The sequence below is a fragment of the Capsicum annuum genome, chromosome 3, assembly GCF_002878395.1.
Source record: "Capsicum annuum cultivar UCD-10X-F1 chromosome 3, UCD10Xv1.1, whole genome shotgun sequence".
NCBI classification, from domain to species: Eukaryota; Viridiplantae; Streptophyta; class Magnoliopsida; order Solanales; family Solanaceae; genus Capsicum; species Capsicum annuum.
In genome coordinates this window covers 214,811,738-214,838,819 of record NC_061113.1, presented here as the reverse complement: position 1 = coordinate 214,838,819, position 27,082 = coordinate 214,811,738, and the positions used below count along the sequence as shown (strand labels likewise).

Below are 27,082 nucleotides of genomic sequence, written 5' to 3'. Positions count from 1 at the left end.
TATGACATTTCTGTTTCAGCTGCTTAATACTGTTGTCCGCCCTGCTTCTTCACCTGTTTCAGTTGCTTCCATCCGTGATTTTACTATAATCACCCCTAATTAATTATTATATATTATTTATATATTAAAAAATTAATAGTATTTAATAATAAAAAAAGTAAATAACTATTTATGACATCTCTGCTTCCGCTGCTTCAATTCGTAATTTTACTATATCACTCCTAATTAATTATTATAAATCATTTACACATTCAAAAATTAGTAATATTTAATTAAAAAATAATCATTTATGGCATGTCTACTCAGCTGCTTCAACCCGTTGTTTTGTTATATCACCCCTAATTAATTAGTATAAGTCATTAACATATTAAAAAATTAATAATATGTAATAAAAATAGAAAATAAATATTTATGATAAGTCTGTTTCACCTGCTTCTACTCGTGATTTTAGTATATCATCCCTAATTAATTATTATAGGTCATTTAATTATTAAAAAATTAATAATATTTAGTAAGAAAAATAAAATTACACATTTATGACATGTTTGCTTTAGCTACTTAAACCGTTATTTTACTAAATCACCCTAATTAATTATTATAGACCATTTAAGTATTAAAACTTAAAAATATTTAATAAAAAAATAAAAAAGACATAAAATGATAAATTAACTCTTGATGTCTTATATGAGACCCACTTAAAAAATATTCACAAGTATTTTTTTATAGAAATTTTGTTATATCATGTGTAATTAGTTATTATGAGTCATTTAAGATATGTCTGTTTCTCTACTTCAATCGTAAGATTTGATTGACTTTCGAAACTATATCGGTGTCACTTAAATATGAATAGAAGAATAAGTATTATAAATCATAATAATTAAAAACCTAAATTATTTTTAAAATACACTTGACTATCAACGCCACAGAAATTTTGATAAGGAGAGAGTATTATAAATTACAATAGATAATGGCTTAAAATAGTAAATTACAATGCCGGAAAAGTGTTATAAAATACAATAGCTAACAACTTAAATACCTAGAAAAATATATTAAAAATATAATTGATTATCTAAATTTTATTTATGTCACATAAATTGAAACCAAATGAATACATAAAAGATACTATAAATTACAATAATCAACAACTTACAAATTTTAAAAGATATAAATATTTGATGGACTCTCTAAATTATATCAATGTCACTGAAATTGGAATGGAAGAAAAAATCTTATAAATCACAATAATTAAAAACTTAAATTATTTTAAATATATAATTGACTGTCAATACCATAAAATTTTGAATAAGGAGAGTAACATATATTTATATTTATAATATATAATATATTAAAAGTGCGAAGACCCTTAGAAAAGTGATTTGAACATTTTACCCTTTATTAAAAGAATCCGTAATAGACAAAATCGTCTTTTCACTTTTTTCTTTAATTTTTAATATATATATATACTTTTAGCTGAATTCCTAAATTTATAGCAATAAATTGTTAAAGAAAATTCAACTTCAAAGAACTTACTATTTAAAAAAAAATTATGTAAGGTAAAGTTATAAATATTTTAGAAAAATTGGGAAACTATTTTACATAAAAATTTTAAGACTCCTAAAAGAAGAAGAAGATAAAAGTTCTTCCAAAAAATAAATGCAATTCGTGTATCCCAATTAAAAAAGATGGCGGACTTCAACCAAAAAAAAAAAGATTAAATACATAATTACCCCACTGATGTTGGCCGAGATTTTCAAAAGATACCTAAACTTTGAATTCGACCTATTACCCCATGATTCTTAGTTAATCTGTTGCAAACACACCATTTTGACCCTCGGCGTGTATACACGCGCCACAGGCGCGTGAAAGGGCTCGAATTTGACTTTTTTGACCAATCAAAAGATGTCACGTGTAAAATAATTGATATATAATTTATATTCTTTTTTTAAAATAATATTTATTTATTTTATAAAATTTTCCCTACCCCCCTCCCTCCCCCCCCCCCCCCAATCCCACCCACTCTTTCTTCTTCAACTCAATTCACCATTAAAACTTCTATTGAAGTTTTTTTTTTAAATCATTCATTAACACTCTATTTTACAATTAAATCATATCATTTAAATATTCACCATTTCTTCTTCAACACAATGTCTTCTTCAACACCATTAAAGCTCTTCAACACAATGTCACCATTAAAGCTCCTCCATTAAAGCTTTTTTTTTAAATCATATCATTAAAGCTCTATTTTCCAGTTAAATCATATCATTCAACTATCTTTAAAACTCAATTCAATCATAAAACTTTCAATTCAATCATAAAACTTTCAATTCAATCATAAAACTATTTTTTGAAGTTATTTAAACAAAACAAAAAAAAAGAACGGGAATGCATGCTGACGGAGTGTGGGAGGGGGTTGGGGGGGTTAGGGGGAGATGTTGATGGGGGTGGGGGTGCTGAATTGGGGTGGGGGTTGAGGGGAGCTGTTGATGCAGGGGGAGAGAGGAGAGGTGCTGGATTGAGGGGAAGAGGGGGTGGGTAGGGTGTTAAATTAAATAAAAAGGAAAATTTTATTTAAAAAAAAAATGAAATTAAACGTAGTTGACACGTGGCAACACCTGATTGACGCGTGTCTTCACTCACTTTGTTGTGACTGAGATTCATCGAAAAATGATGTGCTTGCAACGAAATAAAGAAGAATCATGGGGTAATAGGTCGATGTTAAAGTTTAGGTATCTTTTTGAAAATCTCGGACAAGATCAGTGGTGTAATTATGTATTTACTCAAAAAAAAAAAAGATATATATATATTTTTAGGTTAGGACATTATTCTTTTGTTATAATACTTTAGTCTAGGTGTCTTTATATTTCTTTCTTTTTCCCAATCTTAAAAGTCTGTTTTTAGGTTTATACGAATACATTATTTGGATGATAAAATTTTGTGATCGTAGTTTTTTTATTGGGTAACTTTATGATTTTTGAATTTCAAATTTCTATTTTTATTACGTTTTGATTTTATTGATCATAACCTTTAAACAAAGCTTTGTTATGAATTTTTTACGTAAAGATTAGGTTTAATTGTATTATTTTGATATCTTTATTATTGTATTATTTTGTTCTAATTTACAAGTGGTAGATAAATATCGGTCAGTTTTGAAATTTTTTTTTAAGAAAAGGTTAGATTTAAATTGTATTGTTTTGATGTCTCTACTTTGAGAATTTTTTTTGTGTGTGTAAAGGTTAGATTTAGTTGTATTGTTTTGATATTGTTATTATCATATTATTTTGTTGGAGTTGACAGGTGGTAGATGGACATCGATCGACTTTGAGGAAAATCTTTTGCAAGGGTTAGGTTTAATCGTATTATTTTGATATTTCTATCATCGTATTATTTTGTTGTAGTTTACAGGTGGTAGATAAATTTTGACTGACTTTGAATTTTATTTTATTTTTGTATATCTTAAGTTTAATTAAATAAATTCTCCATCTTTACATGTTCAATAAATGTTGAATTTAATTATTGTATTATTCTTTATTACTTAAACAAATATTCTATTTAGTGTAACGTATAAACTCATTAAAGTGAGGTACACGCGCGACGCGCGTGCACCTAAACTAGTTAATTGCAAATTACATGAAAAGTGTTATAAATTTTAATAGCTAACAGTTTACAATGTCTAAAAAATTTAATTTGTTATATATTTTTAAAAAAATACGTAAAAATATTATAAATTACAATAATTAACAACTTAAAAAATTTAAAAGATGAAATATAAATGTTTGACTGTCGAAATTATATCAATGCCACTTAAATTGGAATTGAAGAAGTTTTTTTTTTATAAATCTCAATAATTTAAAATTTAAATTATTTTAAAATATAATGGACTATCAATAACACACAAGTTTTGACAAAGAGAGTAACATATATTATTTAAAACTTACATAAAAATCATTATAAATTATAATAGTTAACAACTTAAATGTCAAAATAATATATTAAAAATATGATTAATTATATTAAATTCTATCTGTGTCGTATAAATTGAAATAAAAAAATATATATTGAGTTTGCGCTAACACGGGGCGGTCGACATCTAGTATTTATATATGTATGTAGGGATGGTAATGGGGCAGTGTGGGTTTTAAGCTATGCGGGGCGGGTTAAAATTTTTCTTTTAATGGTGCAGTGCGGGTTGCGAGTATACGCGAGTTTAAATTAAAAAAGCTAAAAAATAGTATTATTCTCGTAAATATACCTAAAATTATATGTTTTCTTTACTTAAATTTTTATGATACTTAAAACGACGTGTATAAGATTACAAATAAATAATTTTATAATTTTTTTAATATCTCTATTCATTGTAATAAAAATATGATATTCGATCATTACTTGTACACGTGATGAAAGAGGGCATTGGAGTAACTGGTAAAGTTACTGTCATGTGACCAGGAGGTCACGGGTTCAAACCTTGGAAACAGCCTCATGACAGAAATGCAAGGTATGACTGCGTACGATACACCCTTGTGGTGGGGACTTTCCTCGGACACCGCGCATAGCGATAGCTTTAGTGCAACGGGCTGCCTTTTACTTGTACACGTGATACTTTTGAGAATTTCTTAGTGAAAAGTAATATAATAGAAATTAATTATAATTTCCTAGTTGTAGATTTGAAAATATTATGATTTTTAATGAAGTTGTAATTTTGTAAAAAAATAAAAATAAAAACAAAAACACGGGGTGGTGTGGTGCAGTGCGGATATGCACAGATATGAGTATGAGATGAATTTACACGAGTTTAAAGGTGATGCAATGCGATATGATTTTAAAACTTACGGGTTTAGAATAAACCCGCACCGCAACCGCATTGCATCATTGTCATCCCTAAATAATGTAGGTAATACTTGTGTATTTTTTCCCTTTTTATGTCTAAAAGGTGGCCTTAAACAGCCATTTAACGACTCATTCTCCGTCGCCAAAGGGAGTGGCGATGCACCAATTTGTCCATGGCATCCGCCAAAATGGTCAGTGAGGTCTTCAACTCGTGTGGAACCAGTGGGCATCGCCAGTGGTGTTGGTGTTGCGCCAAATGCCCTCCCTATCACCGAATTATACAGAATGCGAGCCTTGGTCTTGGTGATCACTCTGTTTGGTTCCATCCCCTCCAATGCCTTCTCATCTTTCCTCCAAGCGAGAAGTGACCCTCGTCACATGAAACCCTTGCTTTGTACCTCGGTTTTCATGAACAAAGCTTACATTCCTTGGAGTTCTCTCGCTTGGCTTCTAGGCCGTTCTAAGCGGAGAGAGACAGCGGGATGTGAACGTCTGTTCAGGTGACGCCAGTGTGTGGAGGAGTGTACAATGAGAACCCACTCTCTTACCTTGTATCCATTGACAGCTTCAATTTCCTAATCGATTGTGGTTGGAATGACAAATTTGATACTTCTCTTCTTCAAACCCTTTCCAGGTCCACTTACTATGTCACTATCATTTTATGCTATTAAAATAGACATTTTAAAAATTAAATTGCTGCTAAATTGTTCTTATAAAATGAGACGGAGGGAGCATAAATTTTCTCATTACCTGTAGCGCGCATAGCAAATTTAGCAATAGATATTTGAGGCAAATTTAGAAGAGCAAATAAAAACTTTGGGCAATATAACTGATATTGCATTCTCTAGGGCCATTCTACAATATATGACAAGTATATGAGCCCACCGATTACCAATTCGGGCACCAAAAGATATTCCCGCTCATTTCCTCTCTAATCACTATATAATAGTAAGTCACACTGATACATACGCTGAATCCTTCACAATTCACAAATGTCTTCTCTTCCCTCTTGATACTACAAACACTTTCCCTCCCTTTTGGGTCAAATTCTTCAAGTCCAAGGTAAGTCCACATTACAAACATATCATAAAATTCACTGGTTAAAGAAAAAACAATTTACAAAGGGCCACTTTTCGCGTAGATGGACTAAATTCACGAGATACTTGTACCTGTCACCTCACACTAACATGTAACTTTGTACACCAAGGCTAGGACAAATATATAATTTTTTTTCTTGTGATGTAATTAATTGCATTTTCATAATTATCATCATTGAGATTGTTTTTGTTGAGTATTTTTTGCAATGTGTAGAATATGGATTTATTGATGTAACCTAAAGTATACTTATCGGTTGGCATAGATTTCTTGTTATCACATAAAGTTTATTTTATCTTGTTTATGAAGGTGTATAAATATACATTTTAATTTTAAAAAAATAGAATCGAAGGAGGTTGTTCACGGTAAACTAGTTGTTGTGTCTTGTACTTCTACTGAACTGTTTATTCTTCAGCCGAGGGTGTATTGAAAACAGTTTCTCTATGTCTGAGGTAGGGGTAAGGTCTACGTACATTTTACCCTCCCTACTCCCCAGAACCCCACTTTGTGGGATTACTCTGGGTATATTGATGTTGTTGATTGATCAAGGTTACTGATGCAATGTTCTAAATGAGAAGAATTATCGAGTAGGTGGATCAGCAAGAGATCAAGAAGGAAGCAGCAGTTAGTTAGATTTGAAAAGTAGTTATTACTGTTTGCTGTTCCTAGAATTAGTTGGTACTGTTCATTTCGGTTAGTTAGGCAGTTAGCATTTCTGTTACTACTTGTTAGCTGCAGTCATTCGTTTAGTTGAAGTATTGTAAATAGGAGATGTATGATACAGTTGAGCTCATTCATAATGATACACTGGTTCTCTCCCCTTTATCTCATTCTTCTATTTTCAATTTCTACTAAATTCTCGGTTAGCCCTTGTTTAGTAACCATCTTCTTCGAGCTTTAGCTCCTAGATTAACACTTCCCATCTACGAATTCCATTAAAGTACATCAACAACAACAACAAACCCAGTTTATTCCCACATAGTGGGGTCTGGGGAGGGTAAAATGTACGCAGTCCATACCACTACCCCCGAAGAGGTAGAGAGGCTGTTTCCGATAGACCCCCAGCTCAAGACAAAAAGACAGTAATCAAAGTAATCATAAATCACGTTACCCGGAAAAATTCATCAATTTAGTTCTTTGCCCTTTCAGGTTATTTGAATTACGACGGAGACTAATCAAGGTAAAGGTGAAACTTCTGTATAGTGGAAGAGAAGGAAGTAGAGGAAACTGGAGGTGCATGAGGTGGTGAAAACGGTTAAGCATCTTTCAAAAAAAAATATCTGGGTGTTTGTGAAATAAGGAAAAGTATTTGATTTTTAGCCTTGTTACTTCTGAAAGGGAGTTTTTATAGGCTGTACCAGGGGAAGTGTATAACTTTGTTAAGAATGGAGTCTTTATGGAAGTTAGTGCATTTGCTTGGACCATCACACATTGCTCTTATTCTGACTGCCATAGCCGTGTCATATGAATCTGCGTTCCGGGCACTAAACTATGTCAAAGAAATGGAGAGAAATCTTGATTTGTCTGAAGCATCAGTCACCTTAGACAGGTCTCAAGCTCTTATGCTCCCGGTAGTGAGCTCTTGCAGCTTGCTTATGTTGTTCTATTTTTTCTCTTCTGTCTCACAGTTCCTCACTGTGTTTATTGCAATTGCCTCAACATCATCTCTTTACTTTTGCCTATTCCCTTATATTGCCCAAATCAGGTCTCGTTTCGGCTTAGCTGACCCTTTTATATCTCAATGTTGTTCGAATCCATTTACTAGGATCCAAGGCCTTCTGATGTTGCTATGCATTGTCATGGTAATAATGTGTCTTGTCTCTGGGCATTGGATACTGAATAATTTGTTGGGCATCTGTCTTTGTATTGCTTTTGTGAGCCATATTCGCCTTCCTAACATTAAGATTTGTGCAATGCTCTTTGTATGCGTTTTTGTATATGACATATTTTGGGTTTTCTATTCCGAGAGATTCTTTGGCGCAAATGTCATGGTGTCTTTAATAACCCGGCTAGCATCCAATCCTGTACACACAGTGGCGAATAGTTTGAGCCTTCCTGGATTGCAGTTGATAACCAAAAAAGTCAACTTGCCTGTCAAGATTATTCTCCCCAGAAATTTACTGGGTGGTGTAGTGCCTGGATATGCTGCTGATGACTTCATAATGTTGGGTCTTGGTGACACGGTAAATACATTTCCTACTTGTGAAATAAGTTAAAGGGTCAAAAAAATCTCTCCCTTTATACTCTTGTTTGCATCTTAATTTTGTCTGCATAAAAATATATAGAGGGTGAGACACAACATTAGACATTTCAGTTTTCTCAATGTGATGAAGTTTTCCTTTATTCTTGGTTGTTCGGGGGACCACCTCTAACGAAAAAGAAGTGAAAAGAAAAAGGGAACGAAAAGAAAGAGCCAACAGGTGACTTTAGTTTTTCTTTAGTCTCAGCAACTGACTTTGCCATAATCTGCTGATGTTCCCATCTTTTCTTGAATAACTTCCACAATAAGGTATGCACTTTTTTGTTTGTGTGTCTGATAAGTAGTTTTTTTGGACAAAGGAGTTTTGAACCTAATCAACAACAACAACAACAACAACAAACCCAGTGTATTCCCACCTAGTGGGGTCTGGGGGGGGTAAGATGTACGCAGTCCATACCTCTACCTCTGAAGAAGTAGAAAGGCTGTTTCCGATAGACCCCCGGCTCAAGACACGAGATACCACACAAACACATAGTAAAGCACAGCACAAGATTACATAACATAAATACGACACCCATAAGTAATATAAAACAGAGGAAAGCACACAGATTTATAATAAAACATGGAACACGGACTCCTAACAAGAAAAAAAACCCCACCAAGTAATTCCCTACACTAGCGACTCAAACCAAGAATCCCTTATCTCAATAATTAGAAAGCTAACCAGCTTCTGCTTGAATACGATCAATTCTCTACTATCTGTTACTAATTATAATAAGTGCTTCTTCTCTTGTCCCTTTCCAGCTAGCTCAAGCATTACCTCTTCTCATATGTATTACAAGCATGGACCTAACCATTGCTGTTCCTTTCTAAAAAAAAAAAAACAAAAAAAAAATGCTGCTGTTAGACAAACCTAGTTAAAAAGAGATTTGCATAGTGATGTTTGGAATTCCTGTAAGATCTCTGTTAAAAGATATCAATAGCTGTGTGTAGTTGAACCATGTTCAGGTGCTAAGTTTCATATTCTGACAGTAATATCTCTTCTTTCACTCACTCAAGAATGTAGTATTATAGTTAAAGCAAAAAAAAAAAACAATTCTGAGTTGTCGAACCATGTATTGCAATCACAGAAAGTTTAGATGTGTTGGCCTGTATGATGAACATGTGGTCGTTTTCCATGTTTGGGTAAGCTATGGGAGTAAGTGCTTACCCAAAAGTTTATTGAGCAAGTGGGATACATACGAGTAGTAACTGCTTAGACCACTGGGAGTTTCATATGTTTTTCTGTTAGTTAAGTGAATCTTACTGGCGTAAACAAGAGGGTCGTGGTTGATGGTCTGTGTTTCTGGCAGGCCTTTGATAACGGCTCCGAGTTGGCAAATTTAGACTCATTTCTTAGTGTTGTTGCTTATTTTTACCTTCTTCCTCATTCCGCTATCTTTTCTTGTTTCCTTGGTTATTAGTAAATATAACTTCTATACTTTTCCTTACTTCTTTTGCTTTTCATTTTATTATTTTGGGTTGGTGGAAGGAGGGGGAGAGGGGTTCAAATTCTTTTATTGGTTTCGTTTATGCAAATTCAGTTCTTTATTAGGTAATATATGCAATGCGTTATATGTTATTTCACATGTGCCTGGAAGGGTTCTTTAAAAAAATATGGAAGAAAGAATGAATCAAAAAAGCAAATACTCACTTTATCCTATAGTCTATGATATACATTCAGTGTTGATGTAGTTTGATCGATTAATTAGGCTTATATATATAACATTTTTCTTGCAATAAAAGGAGTATGAAAGTAGAAGTTTGTAAGTTTGATCTAGCAGTGAGTATGTCACATGAAAGTATTAAATCTGAGTAACTAATCTTAAATTGTGAAAGTTATATAGTATTATCACCCCCAAATGAAAATTCTATCATACAATTTAGAGTAAGATCAGCACTAACTTTTCTCTCTAATCCTACTTTGTCATGCAACTTTCACCACCAAACACATATTACAGGTTTGTCTGGTAATAATTGTGTGTTGTGCGAAGATACTTTATACTGACATCAACAAAAAGTGAACCATGCTTAACATGGAAAACCCCTAACAAAACTTCTTTTTTTCCCAATTCCTGGATATTTATGTGATTTTGTCGGCTGTTGTTCCAAAGATATTTATGTGATTTTGTCGGCTGTTGTTCCAAAGATAGTCTCTAACATTCAGTTTTAAGGATCTATGGCTGACTGCATATACATGTGATGTCTGTTTCCATTATTAATACAATAAAGATGTTCACAGATTCTCTTGTTTGGGATTCGTCCTTCACGATATGATACTGCCAAAAATCCGTTTAACAATTTGACGTGGACTAAGCTTTCATTTTCTTGATGTGTTTTCAGGCTATTCCTTCTATGCTTTTAGCATTGGTTCTCTGTTTTGACCATAGGAAGAGCAGGGGCTCTGAAAACTTCTCGGATCTACCACTTCGAAAGGAGGATATATCATCTCCAAAGGGGTTTAAGTACATATGGTATGGCCTAGCAGGATATTCAATTGGGCTGGTTACTGCCTTAGCATCTGGTATTTTGACTCACTCGCCACAACCAGCACTTCTATACTTGGTATGTTATTTTTGCTTGAAGCTCAACACCCCCTCCCAATCACTGCTGCAAGTCTTCTTTATTTTGTGGGTTTTCAAGAGTTTGCTAAGCAACACAAAACCACGGTCCCTACAGGTGTGTTAGTGTTGGACTGAGACATAAAGGTACACAGTTTCGAGATATGAAATAGTTTTTTAACGATAGTGTTATCAGAAATTGGAATTGGAGTTAGTTTTAAAAGTTAGTTACTACAGCTACAGTACCTACTTTTCAGGAAGTTAATTGAGGCTGTTAGTTGACTGTTAGTTAGAACAGCTATCAAGGAAAATGTTCAGTAGATAGAAGCAATCAGTACATGGTCTATAAATAGTACTTGTAATCATTTTTTACATTCATATATGAAGTTACAACTTCTTCTTCCTAAAATTCTATTTTCTCTGTTTCTTCTCTTCTAAAATTCTCTTGATTGTATCCTTGAATCTCCATTCCTGGACAATCTTTCAATCCTCGAATCCTTGGATTCTTGAAATCGAGTAACATTGGTATCAGAGCCAGGTTATCCTCGGCAACAATGGTGAAAGGGGGAAGAGTAGCTGGTGATTCGACAACTGAAACTGCTACTGCAGGGGTTGGAGAATTGTGTGAAATGTTGCAGAATCTGGTGACTGAGATGGGACATTTTGCCGGCAAAGTCTCATCATTGGAGAGATTAAATCATGTTGTTATGGAATTGAAGCAGCAACTAGTAGGGGAACGGAGAAGGAACATTGTTCCATTGGTACATGAAAAGCATTATGACCCAGAAGGTAGCATGGGAAAGAGATAAAGAGAAAGAAGCATGGAAAATAACAGAGAGGAAAAGGAGCCCTAATTTTGGTAATACTTCTCAATTTCATACTTCTTCAAATTTTCAACACTCTCATTTCAATAGATGGCGAGAATGGAATTTGAGATTTTCTGGGGATGACCTTTGACCTTGGTTATTCATGATTGAGCAATTCTTCTCTATGGAGAATATTGCACCTGAGGACAAGGTAACCATAACATCCATGCAGTTGGAAGGGGAAGCTATTCTGTAGCATGTTTCTTTCATGAGATACAGACAACATGTGCAGGCTATCAGCTGGAAGGAATATGTATGAGCTTTGGTGGAGAGGTTTGGGATTGACTTTGATGATCCCATGGAGGAAATTAAGAAGATCAAAACAGACCGGAAGTGTGAGAGAATATTAAGCAACTTTTGAAAGAAGTTTAGCTAGGGTGAACTTATCATAGGAGAATGCTATCAACTGCTATATTAGAGGCTTAAAAACTGAACTCAACATTGCTGTCAAGATCACAAAACCTTCCTTTCTTTTCAGGTTTACAAGAATGCAAGAGGCATATTTGCTTGCTATGAGGCAACATTCCACTAATTTGTTTCAAGTCAATGCAAGGAAGTTTGCAGATCAAAATTACTCTAATGATAATGGCATTTTACCTACTCCTAGTAGCACTACTTCTGGATTCTCTAAAGGGGTGGACAGGAGAACTCTTAAGTATTGAGGAGATGAATGATAAGAGGGCAAGGGGATTGTGCCATTTCTGCAATGACAAATACATGTCTAGTGATAAATGCAAGAATTCAAAACAATTGTATTTGTTGGAGGTGGATGAATCAGAAGATTTAGATGAGTCACAGATTGAACAAAATGGTGAAGTTCAAGAAGAGCAAGGTGATCAGTTAGAGTTGGGACAACCTGTAGAGCATATGAAAATGCCTGCCTTGAATGGCTCATTGGGATTTAGGACTTTGAAGGTGATCGGTTATCATTCCAAAATGGAGTTGCATATCCTTATTGTTACTGGTAGTTCCCATAATTTCGTTGACACTAACTTGGTTAGCAAATTGGGTTGTGAAGTGAAGCCTATCAAACCTGAAGTGGTGGCTACTGCTAATGGTTGTATGCAGGTGAATAAAATGACAACTATTACCTGGTTACTTCAAGGAGCTGAGTTTTGTGTTGATTTTTTAGTGCTTCCTCTTGGTTCTTGTGGAGTGGCGCTAGGAGTTCAGTGGCTATTCACACTAGGAGATATCAAGTTGAACTTTAGGAAATTGACCATAGAGTTCTGGTATAAAGGGAGGAAACATGTACTCAAAGGCGCTAATAATCAGGAGTTGACTTTGAGTGCAAGGAAATTAGCAAAACATTCAGTAAACCAGTCCCAACTATGTATGATTCAGGTGGTGCCCCAAGGAAGTGAGGAGGCTATATGGCATCCCTCACATGCTAACAAGAGTTGAGAAGAGGATCCTGCATTGCTTGAGGTATTGTCTGAATTTTCAGTATTGTTTGAAGAGCCTATAGGTCGACCACCTCCTAGAGGGATATATGACCATAGAATTGTGTTGCAACCTGGGTTCGAACGTATCAATAAAAGACCCTATAGATATCATTCTGTGAAGGACATTATTGAGGAAATGGTACAACAAATGATGGATCAAGGCATTATTCAGCCTAGCTGCAGTCCCTTTGCATCACCTGTAGTTTTAGTAGGCAAAAAAAATGGGTCTTGGAGATTATGTGTTGACTACAAGGACTTGAACAAGTTCACTGTTAAAAACAAATTTCCTATTCCTATTATGGAGGATCTTTTGGATGAAGTAGGAGGTTCCCAGATCTTTTCTAAAATTGACGTAAGATTTGGGTACCATCAACTAAGAATGGCCACAAATAATATACCTAAAATTGCTTTCAGAATTCAGTCCGGACACTTTGAATATCTAATGCTGCGTTTTGGATTATCAAATGCTCCTGCTATATTTCAAGGACTGATAAACTTTGTATTTCATTTGTTTTTAAGGAAGTATGTGTTAGTTTTTTTTATGATATACCGATTTACAGCAAAACTATGGAGGAACATATTGTGCACTTAAGGTCTGTACTTTTGAAGATTGTGGAGCATCAACTATTTGCTAAAAAGAGCAAGTGCTTCTTTGGTGTTACTAGAATTGAATATCTTGGTCATTTTATCACAGCAGAAGGTGTGTTTACTGATCCTCAGAAGATTAAAGTTGTGAAGGAATGACCTACTTCTTTTACCTTGAAACAACTGAGGGATTCTTGGGGCTAACTGGTTATTATTTGAGGTTGATACAAGGTTTTGGTATCATTGCCAAGCCTCTTACTGACCTCACTAAGAAGGATAAGTTCAAATGGAATGATACTGCAGATGAGTCATTTGTACAGTTGAAGGAAGCATTAACTCAATCCCCTATTTTAGCTTTGCTTGATGCAAGTAAAATATTTGTGGTGGAGATCGATGCTAGTGGATATGGGATTGGAGCTATATTAATGCAAGAGGGACATCCTATAGCCTTCATTAGTAAGGCTTTATCGCCAAAACATGCAGTCTATCCGTTTATGATAGAGAATTATTGGCCATTGTTCAGGCTGTTACTAAATGGTCTCAGTATTTGTTGGCGTAGAAGTTTGTTACAAGGATAGATCAAAAGGCTCTATAATTTCTCATGGAGAAAAAGTTACACACCAACTCTCAATTGTTATGGTTAACCAAGTTGATGCCTTTTGACTACTCTATTGAATATACAATAAGGTTGTTGATGCACTTTCTAGGGTGACTGGAGCTGAGCTGCTTGCTTTGATTATTTCTCCCACTAATACTGACATGTTCCAAACTATTGAGCATAGTTGGCATTCAAACCCTAAGCTTACTCAGTTGATTACAGATCTACAAGCTAATCCTGCATCGCACAGACAATTTACTTGGACTTATGGTCAATTGAGAAAGAAAAGGGAAGTTGGTGATCGGCAAAGTACTGCATTTGAGACATGAAATTATGTCCCTTTGGCATGTTGGACCATTGGGGGGCCATTCCGGGGTTGCTGCTACTCTCAAAAGACTGTTGACACTGTTTTATTGGAAAATATTAAGAGCAGATGTGAAGGACTTCATTCAGAAATGTGATGTTTGTCAGAAAAACAAATCTGATTTGGCTACTTATCCTGGTTTGTTACAACCTTTACCAATTCCGGAGGTGGTGTGGTCTCATATTAGCATGGATTTCATTGATGGTCTGTCCAAATCTTAGGGTTTTGAAGTAATACTCATGGTGGTGGACAGATTAAGTAAATATGGTCATTTCATGCCACTCAAGCATCCTTATACTGCTCAATCTGTTGCTAAGGTGTTTTTTGATACTATTGTAAGACTACACTGTCTACCAGATGCCATAACAAGTGATAAAGATGCAGTTTTTCTCAGCTCTTTCTGGCAAGAGCTCTTCAACCTTCAAGGGGTCATGTTACACACCTCTAATGCATATCATCCTGAGGTATTGAACAGATGTTTGGAAATTTATTTGCGGTGCTATTGCAGTGATGACCCCTCTTCTGGGGTTGCTTGTTTGCCTATGGCTAAGTACTGGTATAACACTTGCTTTCACTCATCCATTCAAACTACACCTTATGAGGTTCTATATGGTAGACCACCTCCTCTGCACCTCCCATATTTACCAGGTGAATCAGCTTTTGCTGAGGTTGACACCACCTTGATCAACAGGGAGCTTAAACTACAACTTCTTAAGCACCATTTGATCCGGGCACAACATAGGATGAAACAGCAGGCTGATGCACATAGGACTGACAGGAGTTTCCTTGTGGGAGATTGGGTTTATCTTAAGATTCAACCTTATAAACAAGCTACTATCTGTAACCATTCATCTCATAAGTTGGCTACCAAGTATTATGGACCATTTCAGATCATAAAGAAGGTTGGCCCTGTGGCTTACACACTTCTACTGCCTAGATTTGTCAAGATTCATCCTACTGTGCATGTTTCTTTGCTTAAGAGATATTTTGCAGTCCCGTCCACTATCTCTTATCCTCATACTATAGACTTAGCCAATCTAAACTCTACGCCTGAAGCTATTTTACAAAGAAGCATGGTCAGGAAAGGGAACAAGGTTGTGGCTCAAGTGTTGGTTAAATGGTGTGATCTACCTACTAATATGGCTACTTGGAAATTTGCACTATTTCATTTGATCCTTGGGAACAAGGATCTTTCTATTGGGTGGAGTAGAAATTGGAATTGGAGTTAGTTTTAAAAGTTAGTTGTTACAGCTACAGTGCATACTTTTCAGGAAGGAAGTTAGTTAACTGTTAGTTAGAACAGCTATCAATAAAAATGTCCAGTAGATAGAAGCAATCTGTACATGGTCTATAAATAGTACTTGTAATCATTTTTTTTCATTCATATATGAAATTACAACTTCTTCCTAAAATTCTATTTTCTCTGTTTCTTCTTCTAAAATTCTCTAAATTCTCTTGATTGTATCCTCGAATTTTCATTCCTAATCCTTGAGATTCTTGAAATCGAGTAACAGATAGAGGTTTTCTAAGTTTCATACTTGTTGAAAACGACCCTATATATAACTGATCAAAATTAAGAAGACTCCCGACACTTGCCGAGCTGATAAGAGTATAAATGCTTTATCCGAACTAGTTGGTATTGCCTAGAGGGACATTTTCTTTCAATCTTATTATGTTCTTATATGTCCACATTTTTTTCCGGCATAGGGTAGGTATATCAAGACAAATTATCTCCATCTGTATTAGCTCTACCCATTCTTTTCTTTTAACCACTTCAGTCACCATATTGTCGCATCTACTGAGTGGTGCATTGGGAGGTCTATGTGGGATGACATACCAAATTATCTAGAGGCCTTTCTCCTTTTTTTTTTTTTGTGGGGGGGGGGGGGGGGGGGGGGGGGTTATAGGCCTTTCTCTTATTTTATCCTATACATATGCTACCTACACCCTTTGTCAAATGTGGCCATTTCTAACATTGTGTAATTATATCATCATTTTTAATTCTATGTATTGCATCTTCATTGTCATGCAAGTCTCCTACAAGTCTGAGCTTAGATATTAGAGTTATGAAGTTTAAGACACTACACTTAAATCTGGTCTCATATCATTTTTATTTTTGTTAGAATATGAGTATACTAGTATACAAAATCCCTTTGGAAAGGAAGTGTAATGTAATGTCCTATTTGGAAAAGGATTGAAATGTAGGGTGTGTTTGGTATGATGGAAAATATTTTCCATGGAAAATGTTTTCTTGGAAAATGTTTTCCTGGAAAATAAATTGGTTTTCTACTTATTTTCTCATGTTTGGTTGGTGAGTGAAAAATATTTTCCGAAAAATATTTTATGACCTTTGGTTGGTGAGTAGAGAATATTTTTTAGAAAAATATTTTCTCGTGTTTGATTGGTGAGTGAAAAAGTATTTTTTAGAAAATACTACTAACTGTTAACTAGTATATCAGTGTCTGTAGCAACTCAACAATTTGTAAGAACTAATTTAAGCATAACAAATAATATCAATATCGAATACTAAAATATTACAATCACTAAATTTAAGCAACTATTAATTAGCAAATATATGAGACACTTTTCAACATTTTGTCAAGACAATCTCAAGATACTACAATCAATAGAAATATAATGGAACGACAAGTTTATTCAACCTCGTGAAACAAGTTACATCGATGACAAAATGAAATATGCAATTAGCAAAAGTAACATAGGTCCGTCTTCCTCTATGCATATGAAAATAAAAATATATTCAACGAACATTGGAAATGGGAAAAATTCGGGCTTCACTATTTTTTATTTCAAGCAGTGAAAAATCGAAGCAAATCACAGTGAAAAATATTTTCGAGTAATGTAAATTTTTGAGAAATGTGAATTTTGTAAGTCATGTGAATATGAACGGTGTGGGGGTGGAGAAGAGGGGTGGAGGTGGGGTCATAAGTCACATTTGTCATTTTCTGGAAAATGACTTCCCTTGTCTCATGAGGGAAGTCATTTTCCCTCAAATTGAGGAAAATGAGTTGTTGTGGAAAATATTTTCCCAACATTTTATTACAACCAAACATGGAAAAATAGGAAAACATTTTCCATCATACCAAACACACTTGTAGTGTATATAAATAGGGTCTCAGTATAATAGCGTAGTTACACAATAACTCAATAATATTCTTCTCTTATATTTATGACACGATATCAGAGCCTCTTCAATCTTGGTAGAGAATCAAAGAGCTTCCGCTACCGGCGGGTGGCTATTACCCATATATGTCACCCGTCTAGCCAATGATCATTTTAGCAAAAGTTAGGCCACCGTGCTTCTTTCTGGTGGCTTCTCATATGTAATTTGCATAGCTCCGTGCATCTTTCCAGTGTTTACTTTCTCATATCTAATTTGCGTAGCATCGTGCATCTCTTTGGTGACTACTTTTTCATATATGATTTTTGTAGCACCGTGTATCTTCTCAGACTGCTTTTCATAGTTGAGTTGCGTAGCACCGTACGTCTTTCCGGTGACTCTTACGATCTGATTTGCGTAGAGTTGTGTCATCATTCCAATTCTACCTATATAATTTCTCTTCTTCAGTAAGGTCGTGGCATCAGTCCGACCCTACCCATATAATTTCTCTTTTTCAGTAGGGTCATGCCATCATTCCGACCCTCTACCTATATAATTTTATGGTCTAAAACAGTCTCCTTGAGTTGGTTTGAAAAGATCAGTAATTTCTCTTTTTAAGTAGGGTCGTGCCATCGTGTTGACCCTACCCATATTATTTCCCTTTTTCGTTAGGATTGTGTTATTATTCCGACCTTACCCATATAAGTTTTCAGCCGTCCAATCTAATTAATCTAGTGAGTGAGCATGTTTCAAACAGTTTTTCGATGACTTTCTTGTTCAAGATATACTCATATCTTGCTTTCGAGATGACTCATATATTCTATACTAGTTTTTGGCAATTTTCCAGCGACAAATCAACTTTTCAACTACGTCTACTACTTTTCCGACCACTTCTTCAGTTTGTAACTTTTCAACTGTGATCACCAAAACATCTCGAGCAGTCCTTACCAGTTTTCTTACAAATATCTTCACAGAGTCCCTCACTGATCCTCGTATTAACTGCATCCATGACAAACTTGGTATACATGACTTGTACGTACAAGCTTGAGGGGGGGAGTGTTAGAATATCAGTAGAAGAAGAAATAATATACAAAATCCTACTTGAAAAAGAATTAGAATGTAGTGTATATAAATAATCTCTCAGTGTAATAGTGTAGTTACACAACAATTCAATCAAATATTCTTCTCTTATATTTCTCACACTTCTCATGGAGCCAAGTCTAGTAGTGTATATATTTTCTTGTACTACTACTTATCCTCAAACCCTTGGCCTCTTGAGTGTCTCTCTCTTTTCCACCTTCAAGTTGACTCCCTTGATAGTTTAATTACTTGACACAATATCACTAGCAAATAGTGTACATCATGGAACATCATTCTTTATATTATTGGTTGGTTCATCCATACAAGAGCAAATGCTTATTAGCTCAAGGCAGATCTTTATTATAAACCCACATTTATTGAAAACTCTTTTATATTTACTGCATTTTTCACACACATGTGGTTGCTCTGTTGCACGTGTCCCTTTATGGATTTTTATATATAATAAGTATTCTATTTTGCTTGAGCACTATCTGTAGAACTTTCCACGACACATCTCTCGTTCAAAAAATGTTATGTGGAGATTTTTGTTTTTTTTTTTCTGGTAAACTTTCATATATCTTCCTGGCAAAAATATACTTTTTGTTGTTGATATACTAGGCATAAAACCAAGTGGCTTCTCTATTACAAACTAATGTACCTAAGTTGAGTCTCTCAACTTTTTCCATAGTTTCAATCTTATGATTCTTATGTTTAAGTTCATAGGGTTTTGCACAACTTCAAATATTTTCTTTTTTCTTACATATTGGAACTAGGGCATATTTGTCTACTTATTTAGCATCTTTTCACTACTTATATAACTTCAAATAGTTTGTTTTTCATATTAGTTCCATTTTTTCCAATTACTTCCATCTCTCTTTAGGGATATCACATCACATGGACAATTAGTTTTCTTACTCTCATATTCTAACGACATCTTTTACTCCATTAATCCTAGCTCCTTAGATTATGTGAGGTTTTCATCTACCACTTTTATATTAAAATCTATAAAACTTGAAGGGAAACCTTGGAGTAGCTGGTAAAGTTTTTGCCGTGTGACCAGAAGGTCATGGGTTCAACCCTTGGAAACAACCTCTTGTAGAAATGCAAGGGTTGCGTACAATAGACCCTTGTGGTCAAGCCCTTCCCCGGACCTTGTGCATAGCGGGAGCCTTAGTGCACCGGACTGCCCTTTTTTTACATTGTAATGAACGATTTATTGAGTAGCATCGTCAATTCTTTTTTATGTTACTCTCCCATTAAAAGTTGTTAGGCGTCGTGTTTCATAGACTCAGTTCAGTTATTTAACTCTCTTCTCTCGGTGCTAGTTTCTATATTTCCATCTCTCATTCCTGGGTCTCTACTAGTACAAGTTGTCTAAGCCTTAACCTTCGGTTTTACCAATTGTATTCATAGCCTTTTTTTTATACTCTTCAAATGCTTCACCTTCTTATGTTGGTAATTACCTATATCAATTTTGTTTAGCTTTAATACCACCTAAATTCTTGTGGTTGAGGTCCTAGGTCTTCAGACACAGTCCTTTATTAATGCCAGTTGTCATTTCCTTTAACGTGATATCTATGTTGGTTGTTTTTACCAAAGTCCCACGGTAAGACCACGGTGACTTTTAGGTAAGTTTGAAGTCTATTTGGTATGATTAGGTTTACTCTTAAATGTATGATCACTTATTTTTATTTATAAAATTAGGAGTTAGGTAAAGCTAAATCATACATTACTATTTGTTTACATTTCTAGCAGACATTTTGCCTCGGTAAAAACCATCAGTATATCTACCCATATGTCCGTCCTTCAAATACTCGGTAATAGGGGTTGGCGTTCGGTATTTAGTTCGATACTTTTCAAATTCGGATTCGGTAATCGATAATTGAAAGTAGATATCAAACATCATACTTTAAAACTTTGGTTCAGTAATTCTGTAATTGGTAAATTAAACTTCAATTCAGTACGGTATTTAGTAATACCATATTCCTATTTCATTCTAACTAAATTTCTAAAAATCAACCTACTCACTATGAAGGCAACTGCAAATGTATTCAAGTAAATAAGTTGGAGATTTTGGCTAATGCTATTGCAAAAGCAGAAGTGAAGAATGAAGGGTTGACCGTTTGACCTTTGGGATGACAATGGGTCAATTAGATATATAAAGATACACGGGGTGGACCTTTATTTAATAAATAATTCAGTATTCGATAAATACTGAATACCAAACAGTACTAATATCTTGTATCAAACCCCAACCCGAATACATAATTTTGAAATTTTAATCTCAAATACCCTACCAAATCTTGAATTACCGAATATCGACTATCAAATTTCCCGGTTCGGTTCGATAATTTGGTTTTCGGTATTTTAGGGCCAACCCTACTCGGTAATGATGTGTTGGTCAGTTATAGTATCCATTGGATCAAGGTATACATGCATTAACTATATCTAACTAGTTTGGGTTGGTTATGTGAACTCTTGATATCCGTTCCACAAATTTGGTCATATCGTTTCTTTAAAGACATATTAGGTTTCTCTAAAACTGAATATTCTTCAAAACTCAAACTTATTCTATACACTTACAAATCTCTAACCAAAGTAAAAAGACCACTAGCATACACAAGACTTATGTAAATGTAACAACCAAGCCCTATTCCAAACAAATATGGACCTTCTCTTGTATGAATCCTAGATTCCTAGGTTTCTATTTATTTTCTTAATCCAAGTCTCTGTACATTTCTGTACTGCGTATAGGTGTTTTAGTGATGACTTCCCTCTGTATAATTTTAGAGGTTTATTGTAACTTCTTTTTGATCTTCAATCCCATAGTGTTGTAAAAACTTACCTTTACCTCGTGCTTGTGTGTCTTAAAGACACATTTATCACTTAACTGTGGTCAAGTGAGGTGTATTCTCACATAGATTTTTCACTGCTAATGTTGAATTGCTTAGCTTGGTTTAAACATCTCATGCTAGTAAGTTTTAAGACGGTTCATTTAGAGGTCTACCTAAATGTGCATTTAGATCAATGTATTCGTATCTTCACAAATTTTAATTTTTGTTTCCTTATTGAATCCAAAAGCATCGAGGTGGTTTCCCAACCAGTGTGTATGTTGGACTTACATGCCGCCGAAGATTTGCTGTTGTGCCTTCTAAAGGAAGAGTTTGCATTTCACATATGATATCCTAAAGATACTGGGTTGGTGCTTAAAATCCAGTCAGTGTTAGTTATTTAGGATGTGCATGAGCCACGGTAAGAGCTGAGTGATATTTCATGCCTGCATGAGCAGATTAATCTGCTGTGAATGTCCAACATCAATTCAGACCCTATTTTAAAAAGTTTGTTAACTCATTTCATTGTGATGTATTAAATTTACTAGCCGGAAGCTAGTTTTTTCTGTACAAACTCCAAAAATGAAAAATAAATAAATAAATAAATAAATAAAATAAATGCCACTAGAACTTGTAATAATTTTTTCTAGTCTAATGCTGTCTTTGGTAAATACTTTTTGAGGTTCTCCTCTGATGGTGGTTTGAGTTCTGTTCTCATAACAGGCAGTTCATTTACTTTTTATCTTTTGAGTAAAATAGGTACCATCAACTTTGGGGCCGATAATTGTCATATCATGGAGGAGAAAGGAACTAGCAGAGCTGTGGGAAGGATCACCACCAAACATAAATGAGAAAACTCATTTTGCAGAAGTCTGAGCCCTTGCATTCCCCACATGAAGCTTCAGCTAGGAGGGCGCATCGAAACCTGTAAATTTACTTGGTATAATTACAACCCCATCTGTTGGATATTTGTACAATTTTTTGGACCATTCAAGTCTTGTGTAATACAAGGCCTCCATGATTGAGACAGCAACAAGCCTCAGACTTGTATTTCAGTGACAAATGCTAATATTTCTAGTAGTGGAGTTACATGGTCTTTATTCCTCCCCTTCTCCCTCCGAGTGAAAACTGGTAGTGCGCTATTTTAGAAGTAGAGGTGGAGACTGTAGAAAAGGGCAGCCCGGTGCATTAAGCTCTCGCTATGTGTGGGGTTCAGGGAAGGTTGGACCACAAACTTCTATTGTATGCAGTCTTACCTTGCATTTCTGCAAGAGGTTGTTTCACGACTCGAACCCGTGACCTCCTAGTCACATGACAGTAATTTTATTAGGTACATGAAGGCTCCCCTCCTAGAAGCAGGGACTGTAGACCATTTTCTTCTCTTCCTGTTTGGTTCATATGAGTTTCCCACTGTTTGTTATGGTGTTACACCAAAACATAGCTTACAAAGTCATCCATATCCCACGTTCATCATGTAAAACAAAACAGGAAAGATGGTTTGCATTTCCATCAAGAAGCAAGCTGAAAGTGATTTTGAACAAGAAAATCAACCAATGAAAATGATTGATTTGAATTTGGTGATGTGGAACTCCAATAAGAGGTCACATGGCAAAAATGATTTTGCAAAATCACCGTTGAAAAATATTGGCGCAAATGAACCATTCTGTAACGGCAGTGGCATAGATGAGTTAAACTTTTAAAGGCAGTGGCATAGATGGATGGAACTTATAATGGATGACATATATGAGTCATTTTTAATAGTTTATAATTCAATGTCATATTTGAGTCTTTTACAGAAGTTATGATATTCAACTGAAACTGAATCTAGTTTGAATATGCAAATGAAATGTCTTGATAAGTTTAATGGACTGATTATGTATTAAACTTATTTTCAGAGTATACAATGCATCGTTAGTAGTAGGTAAAGTTGAATCATATTGTTGTATGCGAAATATTTACAACTATATAGAAGTGTGGCCAATCACACTCTTCTTCATCGACATGTGTGCTTGGTCTTATGATTTTTTTTTCTGTTCAATGTTTACATCGCTACTTCTGTTATTTGTCCATTGTTTACACCAGGGGCGGATCTACGTTGGTTCAAGCGGGTTCAACTGAACCGCTTGGTTAATTTTTATTTTTTTTCCGTGTATTAATTCTCTGAAAAACCGTATATGTAATAAAAATGAACCCACTATTTCCAAAGTTAAGGTGCAACTTGTTGGTTCAAGTGGGCCTTCTTGTGCCAATGGTCTTGGGATCGTTTCCCCTTCCGGGTAGGGGTGGGCATATTTTGGTTTAAATCGAAAAAATTGTAAAACCAAATCAAAATTTAATTTTGGTTTCGGTTTTTCGATTTTTCATTTTTTCGGATCGGATTCGGTTTGTAATTTTAGATTTTCGGTTTTTCGGTTCGATTTTCTGTTTTAATAAAAAAATCGGTTTAAACCGAAAAACCAAAATTTTATAAATAAATAAATAATATATATATTTTATTATATATAATATAATATTATAAACAAAACAAACAAACAACAAACCCAGTGTATTCCCACATAGTGAGGTCTGGGGAGGGTAAGATGTACACAGTCCATACCTCTACCTCTAAAGAAGTAGAAAGGATGTTTCCGATAGAACCCCGGTTCGAGACACGGAATACTAAACAAATTCATAGTAAAGTATGGAACAAGATGGCATAACATAAATACGACACCCACAAGTAATAGAAAACAGAGAAAAGTAAACAGATTCGTAATAAAGCATGAAACAAGGTATCATAACAAGAATAATACCCCCACCAAGTAATTCCCTACACTAGCGACCCAAACTGACCCTAGCCTTCTGCCCTAATTCGTGTCCTCCAGATCTTCCTATCTACGGCCATGTCCTCAGTGAGCTGTAACTGCTCCATGTCCCGCCTAATCGCCTCTCCCCAGTACTTCTTCGGCCTACCCTTACCCCGCCTAAAACCATCCAAAGCTAGCCTCTCACACCTACGAACCGGGGCATCCATGCCCCTCCTCATCGCGTGTCCGAACCATCTCAATCGGACTTCCCGCATCTTATTCTCCACTGAAGTCACACCAACCTTCTCCCTGATGGTCTCATTCCGAACTCTATCCTCCCTAGTCAGCCCATACATCCAACGCAACATCCGTATTTCCGCCACCTTCATTTTTTGAATTTGGGAGTTCTTAACTGGCCAACACTTCGCTCCATACAACATGGCCGGACGAACTGCCACCCTGTAGAATTTGCCTTTAAGCTTGGGCGGCACCTTTTTATCACACAACTCTCCCGAAGCGAGCTTCCACTTCATCCATCCCTTCCCAATACGGTGCGAGACATCCTCGTCAATCTCACCGTTATCCTGAATCACGGACCCGAGATACTTGAAACTATCCCTCTTACATACCACCTGTGATTCCAACTTTACTACCACCTCATTCTCCGGCCTCACGTCATTAAACTTGCATTCCAAATACTCTGTCTTGCTCCTACTCAACCTGAACCCTTTAGACTCAAGAGTTTGTCTCCACACCTCTAATTTATCATTCACACCCTCCCCCCACGTCTCATCAATCAAAACTACATCATCTGCAAAAAGCATACACCAAGGCACCTCTCCTTGAATATGCCGCGTCAACACATCCATCACCAAAGCAAACAAAAAGGGACTAAGAGTAGATCCCTGATGCAATCCTGTCAAGACAGTGAAATGCTCTGAGTCTCCTCCCGCCGTCCTCACCTGAGTTTTAGCTCCATCATACATGTCCTTAATTGCTCTGATATATGTCACCGGGACTCCACTCACCTCCAAGCATCTCTAAAGCACCTCCTTGGGGACTTTGTCGTATGCCTTCTCCAAGTCGATATACACCATGTGCAGGTCCTTCTTCCTTTCCCTATACTGTTCCACCAGCCTCCGTACCAGGTGAATTGCCTCCTTCGTCAAGCGGCCAGGCATGAATCCAAACTGGTTCTCCGAAATAGACACTATCCATCTCAGCCTCACCTCGACCACTCTCTCCCAAATCTTCATAGAGTGACTCAATAACTTAATACCCCTATAGTTATTGCAACTCTGAATGTCACCCTTGTTCTTATAAAGAGGGATCATAGTACTCCACCTCCAAGCCTCGGGCATTTTCGCCATCTTAAAAATTTCATTAAACAATCCAGTCAATCACCTTAAACCAGCCTCGCCATAAAACTTCCAAAAATCCACCGGTATCTCATCAGGCCCCGTCGCCCTACCCCTTCGCATCCTGTGAACAGCCTCTCTAACCTCCTCTACCTTAAAACATCTACAATAACTAAAATTCCGACACTCCTCTGAGTGCTCCAGCTCTCCTAACACAATAGCTCTATCCCTTTCGTCATTCAAGAGCCTATGAAAATACGACTGCCATCTATTCTTAATGTGGCCATCCTCCACCAACAGTACCATCCTCCCCCTTAATGAACTTTACCTGATCGAGGTCACGACCCTTCCTCTCCCTAGCCTTAGCGAGTCTAAACAACTTTTTTCCCCTTCTTTCTCCTGTAACCCCGCATATAAGCTCTCAAAAACTGTCGTCTTAGCAGCCGTAACTGCTAACTTAGCCTCCTTCCTAGCTAACTTGTACTCTTTCCTGTTTACCCGCTTCTCTTCTTCGTACTTACTCTCAACCAACTTAGCATACGCCCCTTTCTTGGTCTCCACTTTCTTCTTAACCTCTTTATTCTACCACCAATCCCCCCGATGATGCCTGGCCCGGCCCCTAGAAACACCCAACACCTCACTAGCATTCTCCCTGATGCACCTAGCCACCCTATCCCACATACTATCCACGTCCCCCATACACTCCCCCACCCCCATTCCAGCCAACTTCTTCCCTATCTCTCACGTATTCACTGGCGTCAAGCTGCCCCACTTAATTCTAGGTCTACACTCCTCACTCCTTCTCTTCCTATCCTTCTTTATACCCAAATCCATAACCAAAAGCCTATGCTGGGTCGAAAGATTCTTACTCAGGGTGACCTTACAGTCCTTACACAACACCCTATCCCCTTTCTTAAGCAACAAAAATTCAATCTGGGTCTTGGCTATCGCGCTTCGGAAGGTGATCAGGTGATCGTCCTTCTTCAGAAAGCCCGAGTTCACCACTACCAGCCCAAAGGACCTCGCAAAATCCAATAGAGTAGCCCCCTCTTCATTTCTTTCCCCCAAACCAAAACCACCATGCACATCACCAAAGCCTCCCGGAAACGTCCCGATGTGCCCATTGAAATCTCCTGCTACAACAATCTTAATATAATATTGTATTATATATATATAACATAATATTATGTTATATATATATATATAATATAATATTATGTTATATATATATATATATATATATATAATATTTAGTAATTCACATTCACAATTAACATTTAACAGCAAATTCGCATACGTCGCAGGCTGTTTATGGATTGTTTTAGTGACTCA

The 27,082-nt window shown here is 35.9% G+C and overlaps 1 protein-coding gene across 2 annotated transcripts; it reads left to right on the top strand.

Moving 5' to 3' along the window:
- Positions 1–5,321: 5,321 nt before the first annotated feature.
- On the top strand, positions 5,322–22,695 carry LOC107863271 (signal peptide peptidase-like 1). Of its 2 annotated transcripts, none has more exons than XM_016709122.2 (4): positions 5,322–5,458; positions 7,069–8,102; positions 10,502–10,723; positions 22,366–22,695. In XM_016709122.2, exons 2-4 carry the CDS (start codon positions 7,305–7,307, stop codon positions 22,480–22,482), a joined length of 1,137 nt encoding a protein of 378 aa, XP_016564608.2. In that variant the 5' UTR covers positions 5,322–5,458; positions 7,069–7,304; the 3' UTR covers positions 22,483–22,695. The 2 variants fall into 2 exon arrangements, with proteins under 2 accessions (XP_016564608.2, XP_016564609.2); XM_016709123.2 differs by lacking the exon at positions 5,322–5,458 and adding an exon at positions 5,465–5,886.
- Positions 22,696–27,082: the final 4,387 nt, after the last annotated feature.

Excerpts from the sequence above, each read along its gene's own strand:
- LOC107863271 (XM_016709122.2), top strand. The coding sequence starts at position 7,305 with ATGGAGTCTTTATGGAAGTTAGTGCATTTGCTTGGACCATCACACATT. Across the intron at positions 8,103-10,501 it reads TGTTGGGTCTTGGTGACACG|GCTATTCCTTCTATGCTTTT; the intron begins GTAAATACATTT and ends ATGTGTTTTCAG. Across the intron at positions 10,724-22,365 it reads AACCAGCACTTCTATACTTG|GTACCATCAACTTTGGGGCC; the intron begins GTATGTTATTTT and ends TGAGTAAAATAG.